A 19775-nucleotide genomic window follows, 5' to 3' on the forward strand; every position below is an offset into this window, starting at 1 on the left:
ATGATCAAGGGCTAACGGCGGACCTATTCGCCTCTTGGGTACAGTTGCCTGCTTTCGACGCCTTTCCCGCTGGGTCAAATGTTCGCTAGTCAACAATCAGGGGCCGATTCGCTGGAGTGTTGTCCACGACAGCTCCCGTGACTCTTGGCTCAACATGTGATACAGTGGAAGAGATAGCACACTTGTTGCGGACGGCGGACAGAGACCGGGAAAAGAGGAATAGAGGCCTAAGCCCTGCATCCGATCAGAGGACTAGAGATGAAATCAACGGAAGAAACACCTGGCCCCGGCGAATCAAAGCCAAACGAGCATCGAGACCGTGCATAGTCATGTCCTGCGACAATAGCACTAGGCAGTGAGCTCCAACCAATTGAAGTGCTAGCTGAACGTTCAGTCACGGTCCGCGTTCCAGTGGTAGAGTGGCGGTTATATCGTGCGAAAGAATCTCAGACTCCAGAATCTTCGCGGCGGAAGCGGAGTCTGCGTACGAAAGTGGACCCATAGGGCTAGCCCTATACCACGATGCGACCGTATCTCTGACCGAAGTGTAGATTCTCGGGTGTGAAACCCTCATCCGAGGCTCGATGCAGTAGCTCGCCTACGCGAACAGGAACCTAGCGGTCGGGTTTTCTTGTTTCGTAGGGCTGTCAGAACAGCACACCGTTGGTAGCTGTGATTTGGGCAAGGGTGCCATCCGCCAATCATCCATCGTAATGGCAGGTTAGGAGGTAACTGGTGATGACGAGATAGGAAAATGGGGCCAAAACCGGTGAGGCTCAAGGATCGCACGAACGCCAAAAAGCCACAGGCACTCGGTCAGATCTCGATGGCCAATACGCGAATGTTGAAACTCCAGAAGTGCCGCACGCAGCACGTGGTTGCGGGATAGTAAGCTGTCTTACGAATATCTTCTGTCGGCTTCGGTCCGAGCAGTGCAACTCTCCTTGGCTCCTGAACACAGACATCGTCAGAGTGTACTGTACAAGGCAGAAAGACACCGATCAGTCTTGACGCGAAAGATCTGTATAATCAGGCCACGGAACCCTCCGACTCTTGCTCCAAAACCTTCTGCCTTGTATGGTTGTCTTCACCGGTGGATGTGGGGTACGAAGGTATGGAACAATGAGACCGCGACTAGACCAAAGTGCATGCAAAAGGTCAGATGCTAAGAAGGACAAGTGAGTATGCGCATCTGCGGGAACAGAGATGGAATGGTGGTTGAGCATCGTGCAAGCCCATCTGACGGTGAGGGTTACCGCCAAGAGAGTTAGACTGCAGGCCGGACTGGATAGTCGTTGAGTAGCGTGTCGCTGCCTAGATTGCAGTCGCAATGATGCGTACAGGCAGGGTAGGTCATCGGAGGATACCGATGGTAGAGAGTTTGTGTCAGAACGTTGTGATGAGCAGAACCGTGCATTGTTTGACTCGTGTTTCGCGGATGTGGCGGGGTGATTGGAAGGGTTAGCGCGTCACGTGCGGACGTGTTTCACCACTATCCTTTTTGAGTACTAGCTTTGTCAGTGCTACGCGTGTGGAAACAGAAGCATGGTTTTCGTCGCGACTCCTACGCGTCTTCGTCCCGCGCGGAAGCAGATGATGTCGAGAAAGGGGCGGCAATACACCGCGGGCCAATACTGTTGGAGGAATCTTGCTCAATGGGCTCTGCTCACGCGCGTTCTTGGACGTGTTCCGAAATAGGGCTGAGAACCTTGGAAAAGCAAAACAGATAATTGTCGTCCCGCGTTCGCGTAGTTCCTTGCACGACGCCGAGATGAACCACGAAAGGCTATTGAAGTGATGGGATGCACGCGTTTTCGTCAGCGATGCTCAGATTGGGCGTGATAGAATGTGGAAATTTCTCAGCCTCATCATGCTCGTGCATGCGTGACCATCTGCCGCATGGATAATACAGGATATGAGGCTGGAGTGGTCGTGTGCACGGGCGGCAAGTTCAGTCAAGTGGTATGCACGACATAGGCAAGCGCTCGGCTCGGACCAATCTGATACGTACGCGACTGAAGACGCGCCTCGCACACTACTTTCCTGCCACCATATTGAACGCGTTATTCTTTCTACTATAACTCTCTTTCATGGTAGCTCTTCTCTGATCACACCAAATCCAATTGCCAACATCCGTTGTTGTCATCCCATCATGTCCGCCTCATCGCCCTTGCCGTCGTTTTCCTCGCCTGCGTCATCGCGTCTTCCCACCGTCAGACGCGCCAGTTTTAGTGGTCAATTGGCCTTCCTCGTGCACTCGCAGGAAACTGTCGCAAACCACATGCCACCGGATGTCGACAACAAAGCTCTTGCTCGCCAGAAGAGAAGACGCACCAGGTATGCTCTCATTCCATCCAAGTTCTGCCTTTCCATCTCGACCGTGTCGACCCATGTTCAACGCGTTGGTTCGTGCGCAACCTACCATCGGGAGCTACTTCGGCCTACCCCGCGGGCACGACTCTCCATCACCCCATCAGCGCTGACCACGACATCTTGCAGCAAGGAAGACGAAGACGTGTTGAAATCGGAATATCTCAAGAACCCGAAGCCAGACAAGGCAGCACGATTAGAGATCGTCCGCAAAGTCGCGCTTGGCGAGAAAGAAGTTCAGGTAAGCGCCAATTTCTCCACGTCACGAGTGTGCGCGCCTTGCTAACATCGCGTCCTAGATTTGGTTTCAAAGTAAGTCAATCCATCTGTTGTGCGCGTCGCTGGTGCTTGCTTTTCAATCGATCCGATTGAATCGCTCCGAAGTGTTGCGCGTGGCTTGGTTGTGCGCATGATTTTCGAAACACGTCCTGATCACGCTCTGCTTTAGATAAACGCCAAAACGACCGCCGTCGCTCACGGCCTCTCGAACCATCTTCCACGGCATCGCTGATGTCTTCTTCTTCCACCATGTCGGACCCGCCCACCGAGGACGAGACGGTAGCCATTGCGCGCAATATCGATAACGCGCCGGCGGACGAGTGCCCGAGGTCTGACCCACCCGAGCAGCCCGCAACGCCAGAACTCACTTCCGACGAAACGATCCCAGAACCACGCACCATCGACACTACCTTTTCTGCCAACGAACCAGAAAACGCGAACGAAGTTGTCGCAGAGCCATCTACCGAAACTCAAAATACCGAAAATGCCTCCGCTGAAATAAGCAACTCGCAGCAGGCTGCACCATCTTCACAGGGCGCCGCGCAACAACGCACATCATGGATCTCCAACCGTCGCAGCGCGTCGTTCGTCCGCTATCTCGACGATTACACGCCCGAAGTCATCACCTTTCCGAACGCCCCTCCGAAGCCTTCAGTATCACCTGACCATGCAACCAAGACCCCTTCCCGGCCACTGAAGCGCAAGCACTCTTTCGTGCGGATAGCGACCAATGAGGACGGCACTGCGCGTATCGTCACCGACCTCGACAAGACGCCATCACCGCCAAAGTCGAAGAAGACTCCATCTTCCTTCTCCCGTGCCGCTGCTGGCCTGCGACGAAGCTACAGTGCAGCTGGCTTGAACGACCGCCTAGCCGCCGCCGCGCGAGGCGAGCCGAGCCCCAAGGTACCAAGGACAACATCGAATATCGGAAGGAGCAGGGATTCGCGTGCATGGGAGTTCTGGTGTGATCCCGAGAGCCGATCAACAACCAGCCTGACAACGCGTGCCGAACAAGAGGAGAGTGGCAGTGCAGCTGACGCGATTGGCATACTACGCGCGAACCGAAGGATATTAGCACAGAACCAGGCCCGCCAAAACAGCAGCCCGCTGATGGCACGCCACAGCTCACATAAAGTACAAAGCAGTCCACTCAAGAAGGCTCGCGGCTCCATGCAACGCGCGTCCACCATCAGCGGCCGCTTCTCCAGCAAGGACTATGCCGACTACAAGAAGGGCGGTGAAAGCACCGAGTCGGACGAGTTCCCGCAAACGGAGAGCGATAAGGAGAACTGGGAGCCTAACGCGTCCAAGTCTGTACGAAGAGACCGCCAAGTCGCCGCTACGCCTCCTGCTTCACGAGCAGCTCGCAAGATACTGGGAGAGAACACAGATCTGATGTCGCAGACGTCAAGTCTCGGTGCCATGCTGGCCAAGGACAAGCGGAAAGCTGGCAAGGGTGTTGTCGACCCCGAGCAAGACGATGAGCTGCGACAGTTCATGCACGGTGACGACGCGAGTGGTCGCTCGAGTATAAACTCAGCAGAAGAAGCCGGGTGCGTAGAGGGCCTGCTCAAGCTGAGCCAGGGTCAGTGGAAATGATCTTCCAAGCGCTGCATACATTCTTAACGTATTTTGACGACCGGTTGGCGCAATTTTGGTTCCTGGCTCTTCATCTTCATCGTTGCATTCTAGCGCTACGGCGTTTGTATTTGGTGTGGGTTAGATTAGGGAAGGCCTGCAACATGGCTAGAGGTGTTAGTGTAAGGGTCATCTAGTGTTGCATGTCAACGCTTCAGTACTATTTAGTCAAGCTTCCGAAAGGTTAAGCGACTTGTTTCAATAGAATTCATATCATTTTCCAGCTCTTGTCTCAATGCAGTGATTCTTTCGAAGTCGAATGCTTGTGGTGATGAGTATCTTAGGGTTGAGTTGTGACGAAGATGTGAATTGAGCAGTCTATTGAGTAAGGAAATCTATGGGCAGAAAGCACGGTCTATGACATCGAAAGGAAATAAGGGAAATCCACAAAAGAGGTGGTGATGAAGAAAATGTGGCCGTAGCCATGGGTCAGCAGTCTCCGTGATCCGCCAGCATACTCCCGTCGTTCACCCCTTGCTTACCTACATCCAATACATGGTTTCCAGCATATGCCTCTGTCTCTCATCTCCTGCAGGATTCTTCGCAACATCATCCCGTTGATCGCCCAACCTTTTCTCGGCGATTGGGTTGAGCCAATTGTACATCCTATCGGCGACGTCTTTTGCATCAGTCTTCTCTGCCTGGATCTCTGCATCCGTCTTCTTGTGACCTCTGGGGCGTGGTGGCACGTTCGCGTTGGTAGCGTTACGATTCTGATTGACGGCGGTTTCCACGTTACGGAGCTGATTTCGGGTGTCGAAGCGCGCGTTGTTGTTGGGGACATAATATTTGCGTAGGTAACAGCGTGCTCGTTCACAGAGGCGGTCAGCATAGTAGGCGGGTGCCGCGTAAGATACACCTAGTGTAGCTCGAACGTAGGTGTAATTCAGTTTGTGCGTCTGTACCTCTTTGTTAGTAATATCCCTACGCTCATCTGTAAGACTTACCAGATCTTCCAGCTGGTCGGTTGACATTCCCATATCGTTCCTAATCACCATATAGTGAGCAGAACGCGCGGTCCCCTTGATGGCGTTGTGTGATTGAAGGTAGAAGTCGGTGTAGTACGGTGACGTTATGGAGCGATCCACGAGGAGTCCGGGTTTGCAGTTGCCGTTTGTCATCTCATCGTTCTTTTGGCGAGGAAAGAAACGGGTACTGTGTCGCTTGGTGACGATGACTGCTGTGATCTTCAACGGCTTGATGTCCACGCCTTTCTGGGCTTCGACCAAATTGTCGAAAGCTTCTTCGATACCTGCGAGCTCCACGTCGACGACGTCATCGTATTGTGAGGTACTGACACCGTCACGATAGTAGAGTACGTTCTCAGGAAACTTCCCATGAAAGTTATACCAAGCGGTAAAGTGGTCGACGAGGAAATCTCCCAAGCCATGGATAATCTGAAACGACAGTCAGTTAGCGAAGGTAAGAAAGTTATTGCAGCGTAAGACAGACCTCTTCTTTGGGTCGTTGTAGCTTGAGTTTTCCACGAAACCTGCCCCCATTTGCCTCCAATGATCCGACAACAGCAGCAACGGAAGGGCTGCCCGCTAGCGCTCCGCTACCTGGATGTGTGCAGTCGGCGCCTAGAATCAACGTGTTACTAAGACGCTTGTCTAGGCCCGTTGCGGAATGATTGATGCCTGCCATCTTGAGGTTTGCTTTCATGGCTATGTTGGCCATATACTGTGCGATACCGTTGCCCTTCGTGTTGGCCTCGATCATGCAAATTGATTGAAGCACGTAGACTTTGTCGGCCAGGTACTTGAAGTTGGAATAAAGATTTTGGTCTTTTTGACTCAGTAGCAAGACAAAGATGTCTGGTACTGGCTGTTGTTGATCCTGCCGGCTTTGGAGGTAGACACGAATGGTGTGGGAGAGTTGATCCTCTGTATCATTCGACAAACTCAGTGGCTGACCTTCCATTCGGCTGTTCAGCGCCACCCCATATTGTCTCAGTGCTGCGTTGAAATGCGTTTCCACGCGCCTCACTGAGTCACCTTTAGGGGAAACGTTTGGTCCCGTGATAAGCTTCCAAGAAACGTTGCCAGCCTTGCGTTGTAGGAACTTAGCGTTTTGGAGGTTCCATCTGCCAGAGCGCTGATCCACAACTTTGTTGGTAGCGTTGCCTTGATACGATATCGCTGGGTAAGGCAGGCGAACGGAGGGTATCTGGATCATGTGAGGGCTCATGCGTATGTGTGGACAGTGGGCCTGAATACTGTTAGGATAGTTTTGCAAACTCTTGAGGGGTCGGTGACTTACGAGGCCTTCAACTTGAGTAATTGGAATGCGAGAGAGTGCTTCTCGTTCAACGCGTGATCGGATAACAGCAGGCGGCCTGCAGGCGTCATTGTGGAAATCGGTTGCTACTGCGTCAGGTATGATCTTTGCATAAATCTGATCTGGAACGATGCGAAGATCCTCTGGGGCAAACCACGTAGGTGCCAGATTGGTGCCAACGTTCACCGCAGGCGAGCCAGGATGTCGCAGCGTCCGTCCGTATTCTGTCATGTGGTTAACCCCTAGCTATATACCCGATGAGAGCTGTACTTACGTTCGTACTGGTACCTTTCGACAGTAACATTAATGCGATGCGCTGCGATGGCATTTCCTTGCGCGTCTTTGTGTTCCCACCTGAAGGTTTCTTGGTTGCATGCCAGCCCAAAGCCACAGATTGTCTTTAGTCTCGCATGCTGATCGTCGAGGCTGGGTAAGTTGGCCCTGTTATTTGCTGTGCAATTGGCGCGGTTTCCACACCTCGGGTGCTTGCATCTATTGTCCTTGCTGTCGCGATGGTGGACGACATAGACCCTGACGTTCTTGAGTGCTCGCTTCGCCTCCTCGACATCTCCGCCGAAGGTTCCGCGGCCATGTTGCAAAACTTCACTGACCATCAAAGGTCTCCAAAACGCGCTGTTGGCTGGACTGATGTTGAGAAGAATGTTACCCATGGTCGCGTGTACCCTGTAGGAATAGCCACGCAAGGATCTAAGAGGCGCAATAGCTCCCTGTCCAGATGTTACCAGATCTCGGAAGGCATTGCGGACGTAGAACTTGTGGTTGTTCAGATGCAAAGTAGTATTGTCGTGCACAATGCATTTGGACATGATGGTATCGAGCGCATACTCTTCTGCGCTCGGATCGTAGTTGGACGGATCAGCGTGCGACGTGTTTGCGTAGGACCGTAAGTCGGCAAAATCAATCCGTCTCTTGTACTCTAAGCTGAGCTGCGCAGTAGTGTTTCGATCAACGATATCCACCAGGCGGTATATGGCTCCAACAGCAGTAGTCGGATGACCGATCATAACGTGAGCGCCCGCATACTGGTGTAGATTCACCCAAGAAATGATGGTGTCGGCGTTGTCAGTTGCAAAGTTCCGACGATTGTTGTTTAGGAAGGGTACGTTTTGGATGGCGGTCTCCATGTAACGTTTCTTCCCAGCCCGTGATTCAGATGCTGGTATGCCAAGAATGCGATACTCGGCGAAGACTGCTTTTTCATTGATCCTCATCTGGAAGGAGTTCGTGATCACTTCGCCTCGTTCTGGTTTAGTACGAAGCGATGTTCTAAGAGGATATTTCGAGGCACCTTTCAGATTGGACAGAGTCTCAGATAGCCCAGGATTCACTGGAACTATCTTTCCACCCCTTGAAGTGGAAGGTGATGGAGCTGAGTTGGGAGTCGAGGTTTCTTGGAAGTTGATCGCAGGGGCGTCTTGAAGACTGGCACGCGGGATGGACTGAATCTTGCTGATTTCTCGCGATGGCCGATTGATGCTGACTGTGCTGACGACATTTGCTTCATTCGCGCCCTCCAATATGGTGTCTTCGTTGGATGCTTCGGCTCCAGGGGTGCTGCTCTCGCTGTCCGCAGACGTGCTGGATACATGACCGAATGAAAATATCTTAGCTCCAATACCTTGCGCCTGAGTATCATGACCAGAATGATTCGTATCGGGTTTCTCTATCGTAGCAGCCGGCTTGCTCGGCCAAGGAGTTTCCGCTTTGTTGGGATCTTTGGGGCCACCGGGATAGTCACCGTAGCGTATCAAGTCTTTGTAGAATTCATTAGCAGCTGGTCTCTTGAGACGGTCGAGCGAAGCCCAGTAGTCGTCCTTCATGGATGGATAGATAATGAAGTTCGCGGTATTGTTCTCGATGTGCCGTTTTTCTTTGGCACTGATCGCATTGTGCTCAGCTTTGGGGTTGTCATAGCCTCTGCCTTTGCCGTTCTTATTACGGACCATGCTGAGATGAGTGGTACTCGATGATGACAGTGATACTCAGCGGAATGGAGACCGTTATTATACTTCAAATGTGAAGATTGCTACTCGCGCAGGCTTGGTACACGCACAGTCATGTCGGGAAAGCAATCTTGACCGTGTATAGATACTGCCCGTGATATGCTTGCTACAAAGCCGCTTGCAGTATCGGACTTTTCGATTGCCGTCTTAGCTGGTACTTTGTCGAGAGTCATCAGGCTACAGCATCCTTAGTAGACAAAGCTGTCTTCTCTGGGCTTGTGTGGACTTGGTGCATCATGTGTTGCCTTGCTTGCTGTAGTAAATCCCAAGCGTCGGCGATGGCCAATCTGGTAAAGCTTGCCCCTCACAACCGACAACTGAATGTAGTCTACGCAACCGCGCGCAAAGTCCTGATTTCAGACACGTCCAGTGATGGTGTGCTTATCGAAAAAGGTTTGGTAGCAAGCGCAGAACGCTCGATTTCAACCCCCGCGACAGATCGCACATGAGTGATGTCGATACTGATACATGCGTATCCAATGATTGGAGAGTCTGAGTATTGTCGCTCCAGACGGGAAAAGCTGGTTGACTAGAGAATAGAGAGTTAGCAGAAGAAGACGCCTACACCTACTCGCAGACTTTTTGACGCAGCAGGTGACTTGCGAAATGACATTGAGCGGCCTTGATAAAAGGAGTATGTGTATGCTCAGGCAGCAAACCTGGAAAGAGCAGAAAGGCGGTGACCTTGTATCCAGGAGCAAAGTCCGATCGTATCGTTCATAGAAGCAGCGCTTCAATGCGCGCTCCACTATTATAATTATCATCTTGGAATTCTTGAACTTCGCCTCTGAGTTGCATGAGCTTCAAGCATGGCTCCATGTTCTCCAAAGGTAGGTGCGCCATAAGCTCGGTACCCATGTGTCGAGTAGATGCGGCAAGAGGCTGCCGTGAGAACGTTTCGCAATCTCATGTTGTTGCATAGCGTCAATTAGACAAGTCAGCTCATTTGAAGCTGGGCTTTATTATTTGGCGTGCGATGTGCGTGGTGTAAAGGGTTACGTCGGAGTCATGGAGCAACTGGGATGGAGATTGTGTGGCAGATGATGACGTCACCGCACTAGCATCTGGCAGAGGCAGGTGGATGAAGGCGCAACACCACCGAGCAGCTACATCGGTAGACATTAAGATCAACTCATGTGTACGTATCAATGCGTTAAGAGGGCATGGGCCATGCTTGCGAGATGTGAGTCTTGTGGGGAGTGCAATGGGTTTGTGGGTTTGACAGTCTATTGAGTACAGAAAGTAGAGTCTATGACAACGATCTAGGAAACCGCGACGAAGCAGCAGACAGAAGGAAATAAGGGAAACCTAAAAAAGAGGAGGAAAGAAGAGAACCACATTCCGTCCATCATCAGTGCCTCACATGAGATCAACCACCATCACACTCACCATTCCAGACTCCAGATCCTTCACATCCAGAACATCGTCTGCGCCAGATCCTTGGAGTAAGGATTATTCCACCTCTTGCTCTCGTCCGCATGATCCTTGAATATGTAGAACTCATTCTCAACCTTCTTGAGCATCCAGTCCTTCATGTGAGTCATGACCTTCTCCGAATCATCCTTCTCCGCTTGTCGCTCTTTGGAACTCTTCTTGCGTTCTCCTGTCCCGTAGATCTTGGCTCGCGCATCTCTCCAGATGTCTTCCTGTCGCTTCTTTTCGGCGCCAAAGTCGTCCCAGAGAGATTTGTCGTCGCCGATGAAGTATTTGCGGATGTAGAGACGTCCTCGCTCGCATAGCCGGTCGGCATAGTATGTTGGTGAGACGTAAGAGACACCGCCCATGGTGCGAACATATGAGTAGCAGAGGTTATGGATCTGCATTTGTGTCAGCGTGTACGAACGAAGCAAGAGCTCTGATAAACTTACTAGATCTCGTAGGCCTTCAAGCTTGCAGAGCTCTATCTCGTTCTCGAGCACGAAGTAATGCGTAGGCTTTGCTGTGCCCTTGATTCCACTGTGAGACTGCAGAAAGAAGTCTTGATAGTAGGGTGATGTAACGAGTTTGTCGACGCAGGTACCAGGATGGGTGTTCTTATTGCCCCATCTATCTCCTTCCTCCGGCTTCTGTGGAAAGAATCGAGTGTGGTGACGCTTCGTGACTATGACAGAGACAAGCTTGAGCTCTTGTTCTGGGAGGTTACGCTGCGATCTGGCCTCTTTGTAAGCGGCGCGAACAGCTCGATGTTCGATTTCTTTGACTTTGTCATAATGTCCGACACTAACGCCGTCGCGGAAGTAGATGATGTTGTTAGGAAGCTCGTTGACAACACCGAGACCAAACTCTTTCCAGGCCATCAACCTCTCAAGAACCATTTCTTTGAGAGACTTCTCATCGATGATCTAAGATGATTAGCAAAACCACAAGCAAAGGGTGAACTTGACGTACCTCTCGATCTGTCTTGTGAACATCTTGCAGTCGTAAAGATCCAAGACACTTGCCCGCATATAGATCGACTGAACCCACAACAGCAGCTATAGATGGTGTGCCTGGATATGAGCCTGGTCCTGGGTGGATTAGGTCTGCACCTATGACCATGGTGGCAGAGAGTTGAGCGCCCATTGTGACTCCGTGGTTGATACCGCCGAACTTGAGGTTGACCTTCATCATAATGTTGGTTGTTATTTCCTCCTCGCGACCTCGCTTCAGCGTCATGCAAACCGATTGCATCCCCAAATCTCTGTCTGTAAGACTCTTGAAGTTGCGGTATGCGGCAACGTTGTAGCTCTGGAGCACGAGTACGACCAAGTCAGCACCAAGCTTCTTGGCCTCTTCGAGTTTCTCCTTGATTGATCCAAGCTCCATCGTTCTGAGAGGCTCGTCAAGACCAGGATTGGACACATCCATTGCCTGAGAGACTTGGAAGCCGCATTTGGCGATCTGACTGGTGATCCGTGTCTTGAACGTTTGTCTCTTACTCTTGAAAACGCCTTCACCCAACAGTATGGCGTATTTGAAGCTACCCAGATTGCTCTGATTCGTATACAGGAACCGTGTGGCGTTCGGCGGGAAGTGCCAGTGAGATTGCTTTTTCGCCTGAATTGTTCCGGTGGTGGTATCGTTACTGTATTTGACTGCTGGCATACCCAAGACATGATGTGGAACCTGGAGCATGGTGGGGATCAGTTTGACGGGGATATTCGCTCCCTGAAATGCACTTGTCAGCCGTTAAAATTAGATCAAAGTAAAGCAGTACTTACGAAGGCAACGGCGCTGTCATTAGTGGTGAACCCAATGCTGGCCAGGCCTTCTTTTTCGATGTATGCACGGCTGACCGCTGGATCACGACATGCCTGGTCGACCATAGAGGAGGTGTACGCGTCTGGCACCGGCCGAGTATAGGGCTGGTAAGGTACGATACGAAGGAACTCCTGTGCGTACCATACTGGATGCAGCCTCGAGCCCACATTGACCGCTACAAGATCTTTTCTTGGCTGTGTGCTGAACACTGCGACGATTAGCATATAAACGTATGACCATGAGAAATGGTGTCTCACCTTGTTCCAAATGATCTACCACTTTCGTAGGCTGTTGCTCCAGTATGTATCCTCCTTTATCGTTCGTTCGGGGCTTCCCGTTGTCATCCAAAACTTTCTTGTAGAAGACTAGGCTGTCAATATTTCCACCATCATTCTGGAGCTCAAAGACCTTCCAATACCGAGAACTCTCGTCGTTCAGCCTAGCTTCCTTGTCTTTATCGCTGTCGATGCGGTCCTTGTGGATGTACACGGTCTTTCCAGCCAGAATGTGCGCACGTCTATCAGCCGCGAACGTTTCGGAGTCCGCCATGAACTCGCTCACAAGTATCGGTCGAAAGACGGCGCTGGTGGAGATGTTGAAGTTCAATATGATGTTTCCCATACCAGGCTTGACGTTGTAGTAGTAGCCGCGAATGATTTCCAATGAGTTGGAATCGTTCTCGGTTGTCCCGTTATTGAGTGTACTGCGAGCGCGTTTGACGAAGAACTTGTTCGATGACAACTTGTGCACATCTGTACTGAAGCTCTTGGAGATGACGATGTTGAGACACGTAGCTATGTCGTTGAAGTTGTAGTGTTCGTAGTTCGGATCGGCAGCAGCATAACGTCGAAGACCATGGGTGTCGATCGCCTTGACGAACTTGAATCGAGTCGAGACGAAATCGTTCCCGAGAGGGATTCTATGAGAACCCCACTCGATCGAGTGATCATCAACGGCCTCTCCGTCCTTTAAGTCGGTATGCAATGGTATCCACGAAACAATCGTGTCCATCCCGTTGGTTGCAAACGATGCTTGGTTGGAATTCAGGAAGGGCCAACTGTTGATAGCGTTCTGCATGAGTACTTTCAGCTTCTTGCGATTCTTCGTCCCCATATCCAGAATTTTGTACTCGTAGAACTTGTCGGCACTAAGCTCGTACTCAAAGTGATTGGTAAGGATGACGTCCTTGTCAGCGTTCGTAAACCAGCTCGACCGAAGTGGATATTTCGAGTCTTCCTTGAGTGTGAGTACGTTGTTTCGGTCGGTCATATCCCCCGGTAAGGTCCATGCCTTGCCATCGCCGACGGGGGCTTTGTTACTGAGATCTTCAGGCAGAGGATAGTGCATGTCGGTACCGGTTGTAGCATTGCTGTAGTTGGCCACTGCAGTCCAAGGCACACGTTGATTGGTTCCGGTGTTGCTGAACCCTCCACGGCCACCGCCGCGACTGACACCGCGACCACGACTGCCACCGCGATCATGGCTGTCACCGCGACCATGACTGTCACCACGACCGCGACCTCCGCCTTCAGCCCCGCCTCCGCCTCCACGGCCCCGTCCTGGCTGCTGATTCCCCCAACCACGACCTCTACCTGAGTTACCCCTTATGGCAGGCATAGGAGCAACGTACTGGTACTGGTACTGGGCGTGGTTCTTGAGATACTCATCGGCGCCTAGCGCAGCTCCGGTATTGAAATTCTTCCAGAGAGGGCCTTTGCTACTGACCGAATTGTTCGCAGGACACTTGAGAAGATTGTGGTTTGACGAGCCACACCTTGCACATGTCGTCACTGTTGAGTCGTTCACTGCGGCGCTGATTGCGGCGTCGATCGCCACCCGCGTTGCGGGAGCTATCATAGGGGGAGCCATAGCTGTCGGGTCGATAGAATAAGAAGCAAAAGTCGTCTGTGACGAAAGGTAATTAGAAGAAGTTTTGCGAAGCCTTGAGGTTGAGTTCTTGTCTTAAGTAGCCAGACAAGGTATTAGCTGGGTTCGCTGGTGTCCATCTCAACACTGTCCTCCAGCATCTTCATATACACATGTCTGAGTGTCTCATTGCTTGCCAATACCCAAGACAAGCCAACACAATCGTGTTTGGGAGGCAGTTTTCGGAAGACAAAGAGTGCCCCTAAGCACTCTGAATTGTCTGATTGTGACGCCAAACCAAACAAGCCAGTCTTGGATGTCAGCAAATCAACTTGGATATCGGCGAAATTAGCTAGATGCCAGTAAAGTGGTTTCTGAAGTGGATTACAGTCGAAAGCGCGTCCGTACACGCTGATCTCCTGCAGGGCCATCGGGACCGCTATGCTGATCCCCAAGCTCATGACACTGTGTTTCAATTCAGTCAGTTCTCATTCAGTCAGGAACACTCGGCTTGTTGAGAGCGCAACTCACCTGCAGAAAGAGCAATCCGTCAAAGCTTGCTTGTGTAGTTCACTCCAATGCGTGCGAACTCGTTCGAGTGCAGCAAGCACCGATGATCGCGACTATGCCATGGTCACGATGGAGAAATGTCAAACGCGTATACCAGAGAGGGAACGAATCATGAGGTCGGGAGATCCGTGGTCGATGAGTGCGGAGAAAGAAAGTCGCAAGGACTGGTCCGGAAGGAGCGTCAGAAAAGGTAATCGCGGCCAACCTAGGTATTAGACGTCAAAATGCTCCACGTCACCATCCAAACCCTACACCACCAGCACTTCAGAACACAGACAGAGGTAATATCAGTATCGCTTACTTATAGACAGCCCGGCCAACCAGCCAACCAACCAGTCAGCCCAGCCAGGCACCCATCTTCGGACCACAACAGGAAAAAGATCTACACACAAGACAAAAAAAGATTTGTACATATCTAATGTACAAGTCCCAATTAAGAAGATTACAAGACGATAAGAGTAAGTGCGACATTAAGTAAAGAGGACAAAACCGGGTATATGCAGGGAAGAGCATGCAAGTCGTTCAGGTATCGCGGACAGTGTGTGAGAGAGGGACGGGGATGCGCGGATCGCGGTGGGTGGGAAGACGTTTATTTGGCGCCGGGTGGTAGCTTGACGTTGTTGGAGAGCCAGGCCTAAAGCAGGTGTTAGTAGAGTGAATGCGCAAGTAGAATTATGAGAGTAGAAACGTACCAATCCCTCAAAGATACCCTCTCCTGTTGTCGCGCAGCTGGGCTCCACCTTCCATACGTGGTCTTTGGCGATCTTGTCTAATTGCAGACGGTCCGAGACTTCCTTTGGTCGCATAGCTATATCGTGTCAGCCCAATATCCCTCACATACGACTTCTGGCATGTACGCACCTCCGCTGAGATCCTGCTTGTTCGCAAACACCAGCAACAGCGCATCCTTCATTTCTCGGTCCTGGATAATCCTTGTGAGTTCCTGCTTGGCCTCGTCGATACGGGTGCGGTCGTTGGAGTCGATGACGAAGATGAGACCTTGGGTGCCTGCGATTGCGATTAGTCATGTTGTTCAATGGGAGATATCAGCAGGAGCCGGGTGAGGTGGAAGCCATGCGCATGCAGTCGCGTGCATGTCGACTCGCCTACCCGGAACCGTGCCTCCGCGGCCCAACATACCAGAGAAGTAGTGTCTCCAGAGCGGACGGATCTTGTCCTGGCCGCCGACGTCCCAGACGTTGAATTTGGTGTTCTTGTATGTGACGGTCTCGACGTTGAAGCCGACGGTGGGGATGGTGGTGACGTCCTGGTCGAGCTTGAGCTTGTAGAGGATGGCTGGGGGAGTTAGCGACAGTGTATGTGGTGTGATGGTGGTGCGTACTGGTCTTTCCGGCAGCGTCGAGGCCCAGCATCAGCAGGCGCATCTCCTTGGAGCCGAAGACCTTGGCCATCATCTTGGATATTGAACCCCCCATGGTGCTGATTTACGCGTTATGGACTTGGTGGTGGTGTTGAGTGGGCGGTATATCGGCGAAAGCGAGCTATAGCTAGTGCGCGCGACGGAGGACGGTAGACGGCAGGCGGTCGGGCGTGATAAGGCGTCGGAGTGAGATTCAATGGTGGTCGTGTGTGGGAGAAGACGTCAAGATGTAGACGGCACAGGAGATGCAAATGTGTAGCGACTCGGGACAGGGTCTCGCGTGGGCGCTGGCGCTGTTCATGAAATGAGGTTTCACGCTGCTCAGGAGTGAAACCGCAGCAGGCGCGTTGCAGATCGCAGCTGCCAAACGTCTGTGCTCCGCCCAACGGCTTGATCGTGACGGGTTCATCCTACACGCCAACCACACACCTCCATCACCGCCTCTCCTGCTTTTGCCTCAGTCGGCGAAAAGGGGCTCACAGCTCGACGACGCCCTTTGATTGCGAATCTTGGCTAAGATGAAGCAAAGGGTCTCCGCATGCGTTACTCGCTGCATCTGCATGCGCGTTGGCTGCACGATAGCTGCAGCTAGCCATATAGTTTCCAGCAGCCTTTCCTGCCGTGTGACTTTGCCGCCGCCGTTCGATTCACCGAATGCCGGCAAACGCAGGTACGCGGCGCTACTCCTGAGATTGATGAAGCCGTGGGGTCTGCGCCGTTCGCGTGGGAACTGGCAGCAGTTCACTCACTGCATCTTGCCTGTACACACGGCGTTACCGTGACGTATTCCGATCTTCCCGTTTGGCTAGCCCTCCTTCGGGATTTAGTCTCTGCTATAGCCGGCTCAAATATCGTCGAGGCCTGATATCTCGGGCGAAATAAGCCGATGCAAGAAGTTTTCTGCGACTGGTTGCTCGAATCGTCCCTCCAACTGCCCGAGCATGACTGCTATAGTCAAATGTTGGTCCGCGTTACGAATAGTTCTTCACAAGGCCTGTACACTGGCCATGCAGGGTTAGTACCGTCCACCATGACGTGGTACACCGTGCGGACCATGTGTTGAAAGAAGCATAACTACCGAGCTTGAGGGATTACTGAATCGGGGAGGAACCCTGGCGCCAAGCCTAAAGGAAACTTGAAAAACATCGTGTAGAAAGCCGTGCTACCGAAAAGGAAGGTGTTCGTACGCAAAACGTGAGCTGTTCAATAATAGCAACGCAGTCTTCATTGGATGGAATGTATTCTTCCTCCATGGCTGCCAAATACTTTTTATGCAGGGCATTATTCTCCCTACCCCACCACTATGCAACGCCTCCAGGGCTTCTCGTAAGATGCTCGCCCAAGTTTCTCGTACTACTCTACACCTCTACGCCGACCACTATGCAACGACCCCACTACATCGTGAGAGCTTAGAATCCGTCGTCAATACCCCTACTCTTCTCCTCTTTCCTCCTCTCATTATTAACATCCCACCACCACTGATGCGTTTCCCACGTTGACTTCCCATCCTCCTCTTCCCAAGGCTTTGGACTAAGAATATAGTGTATATTCTTAACATTCTCGTCCCTCCAGATCACATCGTGCACACCCTTATTCCTCAGCGTCTTGAGCGCATTGTAGGTATACGGCAGCGTAACCCAGCGGCCGTTGAACAGATCGCCCAGCAGCGATTGGTCAGCGAAGTCGTAGTCGCCGGATGCCTCGTTGGAGAGCTGCTCAAGGATCAGGTTGTAGGTCGCGAGCGAGGGGTTTACGACTTGGAGGCCGCCGTTGGGCATGCGGAGGCCGGCGGTTGAGGGGGCGCCTGTGTGTTGGGCGGTGGTGGGGTCGGCGTGTTGGGTTGTGAAGGCGCAGTTCTCTGGTATCCTGGAGTTTTGTTAGTCTATGTATCATATGTATGTATAAGGGAAGAGACATACCAGTCCTTGGGGTAGTGCGGCTTCTTGAGCGGATTGCACACGCATGCGTGGCTCGCTGCAAACACTCTGTTACCCTTGCCGCCTGTACTCGGTGCGTCCAGCTCCAAGTCCATGAGCTCGTCCATGTTCTGCAAGACCAACATGTCGCTGTCTAGCTGTACCACCCTGTCATACTCCTCCAGCGAGAACGGCGTTAGCTTGCTCCAGCAATCGTAGAAGCGCGGGTCCGCGGTGAAGTCCTTGGACTTGATTGGCAGCAGGTACTTGACATGTTGCTTCGGTATGCCGCGTTCATCGAGCGCCTTGTGGCCTTCTTCGGGGAAGGTATCCGTGTACAAAGCGATGAGCGGGTACTTAGTGCCGTGCTTCTTGAGCGAGTAGTCGAGGGTAAGGAGACCGGTGAGGTATGCCGTGTTGGTAATGAGGGTCGTCCATACTGCGCCGATGTCAGTATAGCTCTTCCAAACGCGCCCCGTCAAACATCCAACATACCTTTCTTCGACTCTACACCCGCAGCGGGCGCCGTCGTCGCACTCGTAGTCGCCGACATAGTTACCTAGAACACGTATATCGAATGCGCGCGCGCCAACAAAGTTGTCGCAGGGTATACAGAGTGGTTAGTGAAGACAACGTCAGTAGCTTAGCAACAGAAAGATCAAACCGCGCCATCCTCGGTCGCACACGATCGCAAGTGCATATGGAGGGGCAGCCGCTAAGTCTATGAAGGAACCATCGTACCAATCTGGCAAGCCAATCTCAAGGGTCCAGCCCTGGAGAGACAACCTTGGAAGGCACTAAAACGCGACTTTCGGGCGTCCGAACACCGATCTCTCGGCCCTGTCGACATCGTCACCACATCGCGGGCGCTTGTACGTTTCCGATATGCGGAACCTGCAAGTTGCCTACTGTACTGACCACTGCTGACAATTCCACCGAGAATAATGGCTTGAGTCGTTCGACGGCCCTGCTTCTCCCTACCTACCTTCGCTTCTTCGTGATCTTTTTGACGTGTTGGGTGCCTTTTGTGCTTTTTCTTGGACGGGAGGCATGATTCCGATATTGTACCGGAGAACAGCGACGCGACAATGGCTACCTCAGCCCTAAACCTGAAAACCAGCGACTCACAGCCGGCGGCCACCGCGCTGATAGCTACCTCTGATGAGCCGAAGAAGTCTCCCAAGCACTACCGCGGCTTTGTCGCTGGGGTGTTCAGCGGAATTGCGAAGTTATCTGGTAAATAATCATTCACCCAGCACATGCATTGAAAATGGCTAACCAAGATAGTTGGTCACCCCTTCGACACGGTGAAAGTCCGCCTCCAAACGACGGAGAAAAGCCATTTCCGCGGCCCGGTAGATTGTCTGATGCAGACACTCCGCAAAGAAGGCTTCGCGGGGCTGTATAAGGGCGCTACCCCACCGCTTGTAGGATGGATGTTTATGGACTCGATGTATGTGGATCTACGCACTCCGAGATACATGCTACGATGGTCGTACGTACTAACACCACAAAGAATGCTAGGCTCCCTAAGCGTCTACCGCCGCGTCCTCAACGACCGCGTCTTCAACCCCCCCTCACACCTCCAATTCGGCGAACAGCAGCGTAAACTGCCCGTATACGGCCACGCGTTAGCAGGCACAATGGCAGGATGGACGGTGTCCTTCATCGCCGCGCCCGTCGAACACATCAAGGCACGTCTGCAAGTACAATACGCTGCGGATAAGAAGTCACGCCTTTACTCCGGACCAATCGACTGCCTCAAGAAGATATACACTGGTCATGGAATGAGGGGAGTGTATCACGGTCTCAGTGCTACACTGCTCTTCCGCACATTCTTCTGCTTCTGGTGGGGAACGTATGACCTTTTTACGCGGCAGCTGCAACAGCGGACATCGCTGTCTGCTCCCGCTGTCAATTTCTGGGCGGGAGGTTTGTCGGCGCAGGTTTTTTGGTTGACGAGCTATCCGAGTGATGTGATTAAGCAGCGTATCATGACGGATCCGCTGGCACAAAGAAAGTTTCCGAGGTGGAGAGATGCCGCGAAAGCGGTGTACAGGGAGCAAGGCTGGAAAGGGTACTGGCGGGGTTTTGTGCCTTGCTTCCTCAGGGCGTTCCCGGCGAATGCCATGGCATTGGTAGCGTTTGAGGGTGTCATGAGGAGTTTGCCGGAGTAAGGCGACACTTCACTCCCCTTGTTGTTCTAGA

General features: G+C 52.3%; 6 protein-coding genes across 6 annotated transcripts; 2 read left to right on the plus strand and 4 right to left on the minus strand.

The window, feature by feature from the left end:
• Window positions 1–2281: 2281 nt before the first annotated feature.
• On the plus strand, window positions 2282–4251 carry J4E87_004370 (uncharacterized protein; the record flags this gene model as incomplete). Its single annotated transcript, XM_049375991.1, has 4 exons — window positions 2282–2337; window positions 2500–2611; window positions 2670–2682; window positions 2819–4251. 4 exons carry the CDS (start codon window positions 2282–2284, stop codon window positions 4249–4251), a joined length of 1614 nt encoding a protein of 537 aa, XP_049234200.1.
• A 521-nt stretch (window positions 4252–4772) lies between these two features.
• J4E87_004371 (uncharacterized protein) lies at window positions 4773–8537 on the minus strand (the record flags this gene model as incomplete). Its single annotated transcript, XM_049375992.1, has 5 exons — window positions 4773–5189; window positions 5238–5687; window positions 5743–6501; window positions 6553–6794; window positions 6845–8537. The coding sequence occupies 5 exons, from the start codon at window positions 8535–8537 to the stop codon at window positions 4773–4775; spliced, it is 3561 nt and encodes a 1186-aa protein (XP_049234201.1).
• A 1466-nt stretch (window positions 8538–10003) lies between these two features.
• Window positions 10004–13617, minus strand: J4E87_004372 (uncharacterized protein; the record flags this gene model as incomplete). Its single annotated transcript, XM_049375993.1, has 6 exons — window positions 10004–10411; window positions 10463–10936; window positions 10983–11741; window positions 11795–11965; window positions 12111–13577; window positions 13609–13617. 6 exons carry the CDS (start codon window positions 13615–13617, stop codon window positions 10004–10006), a joined length of 3288 nt encoding a protein of 1095 aa, XP_049234202.1.
• Window positions 13618–14859: 1242 nt separating this feature from the next.
• On the minus strand, window positions 14860–15706 carry ARF6 (ADP-ribosylation factor, Arf Arf6; the record flags this gene model as incomplete). The annotated part of the gene is made up of 5 exons (XM_049375994.1): window positions 14860–14904; window positions 14963–15078; window positions 15132–15278; window positions 15381–15566; window positions 15613–15706. The coding sequence occupies 5 exons, from the start codon at window positions 15704–15706 to the stop codon at window positions 14860–14862; spliced, it is 588 nt and encodes a 195-aa protein (XP_049234203.1).
• Window positions 15707–17060: 1354 nt separating this feature from the next.
• J4E87_004374 (uncharacterized protein) lies at window positions 17061–18120 on the minus strand (the record flags this gene model as incomplete). The annotated part of the gene is made up of 3 exons (XM_049375995.1): window positions 17061–17517; window positions 17571–18006; window positions 18063–18120. 3 exons carry the CDS (start codon window positions 18118–18120, stop codon window positions 17061–17063), a joined length of 951 nt encoding a protein of 316 aa, XP_049234204.1.
• Window positions 18121–18655: 535 nt separating this feature from the next.
• On the plus strand, window positions 18656–19744 carry J4E87_004375 (uncharacterized protein; the record flags this gene model as incomplete). Its single annotated transcript, XM_049375996.1, has 3 exons — window positions 18656–18803; window positions 18855–19020; window positions 19084–19744. 3 exons carry the CDS (start codon window positions 18656–18658, stop codon window positions 19742–19744), a joined length of 975 nt encoding a protein of 324 aa, XP_049234205.1.
• Between the last annotated feature and the right edge of the window lie 31 nt (window positions 19745–19775).

Source organism: Alternaria ethzedia (genome assembly GCF_023757985.1).
Source record: "Alternaria ethzedia strain BMP 0044 chromosome Unknown scaffold_8, whole genome shotgun sequence".
Lineage (NCBI taxonomy): Eukaryota > Fungi > Ascomycota > Dothideomycetes > Pleosporales > Pleosporaceae > Alternaria > Alternaria ethzedia.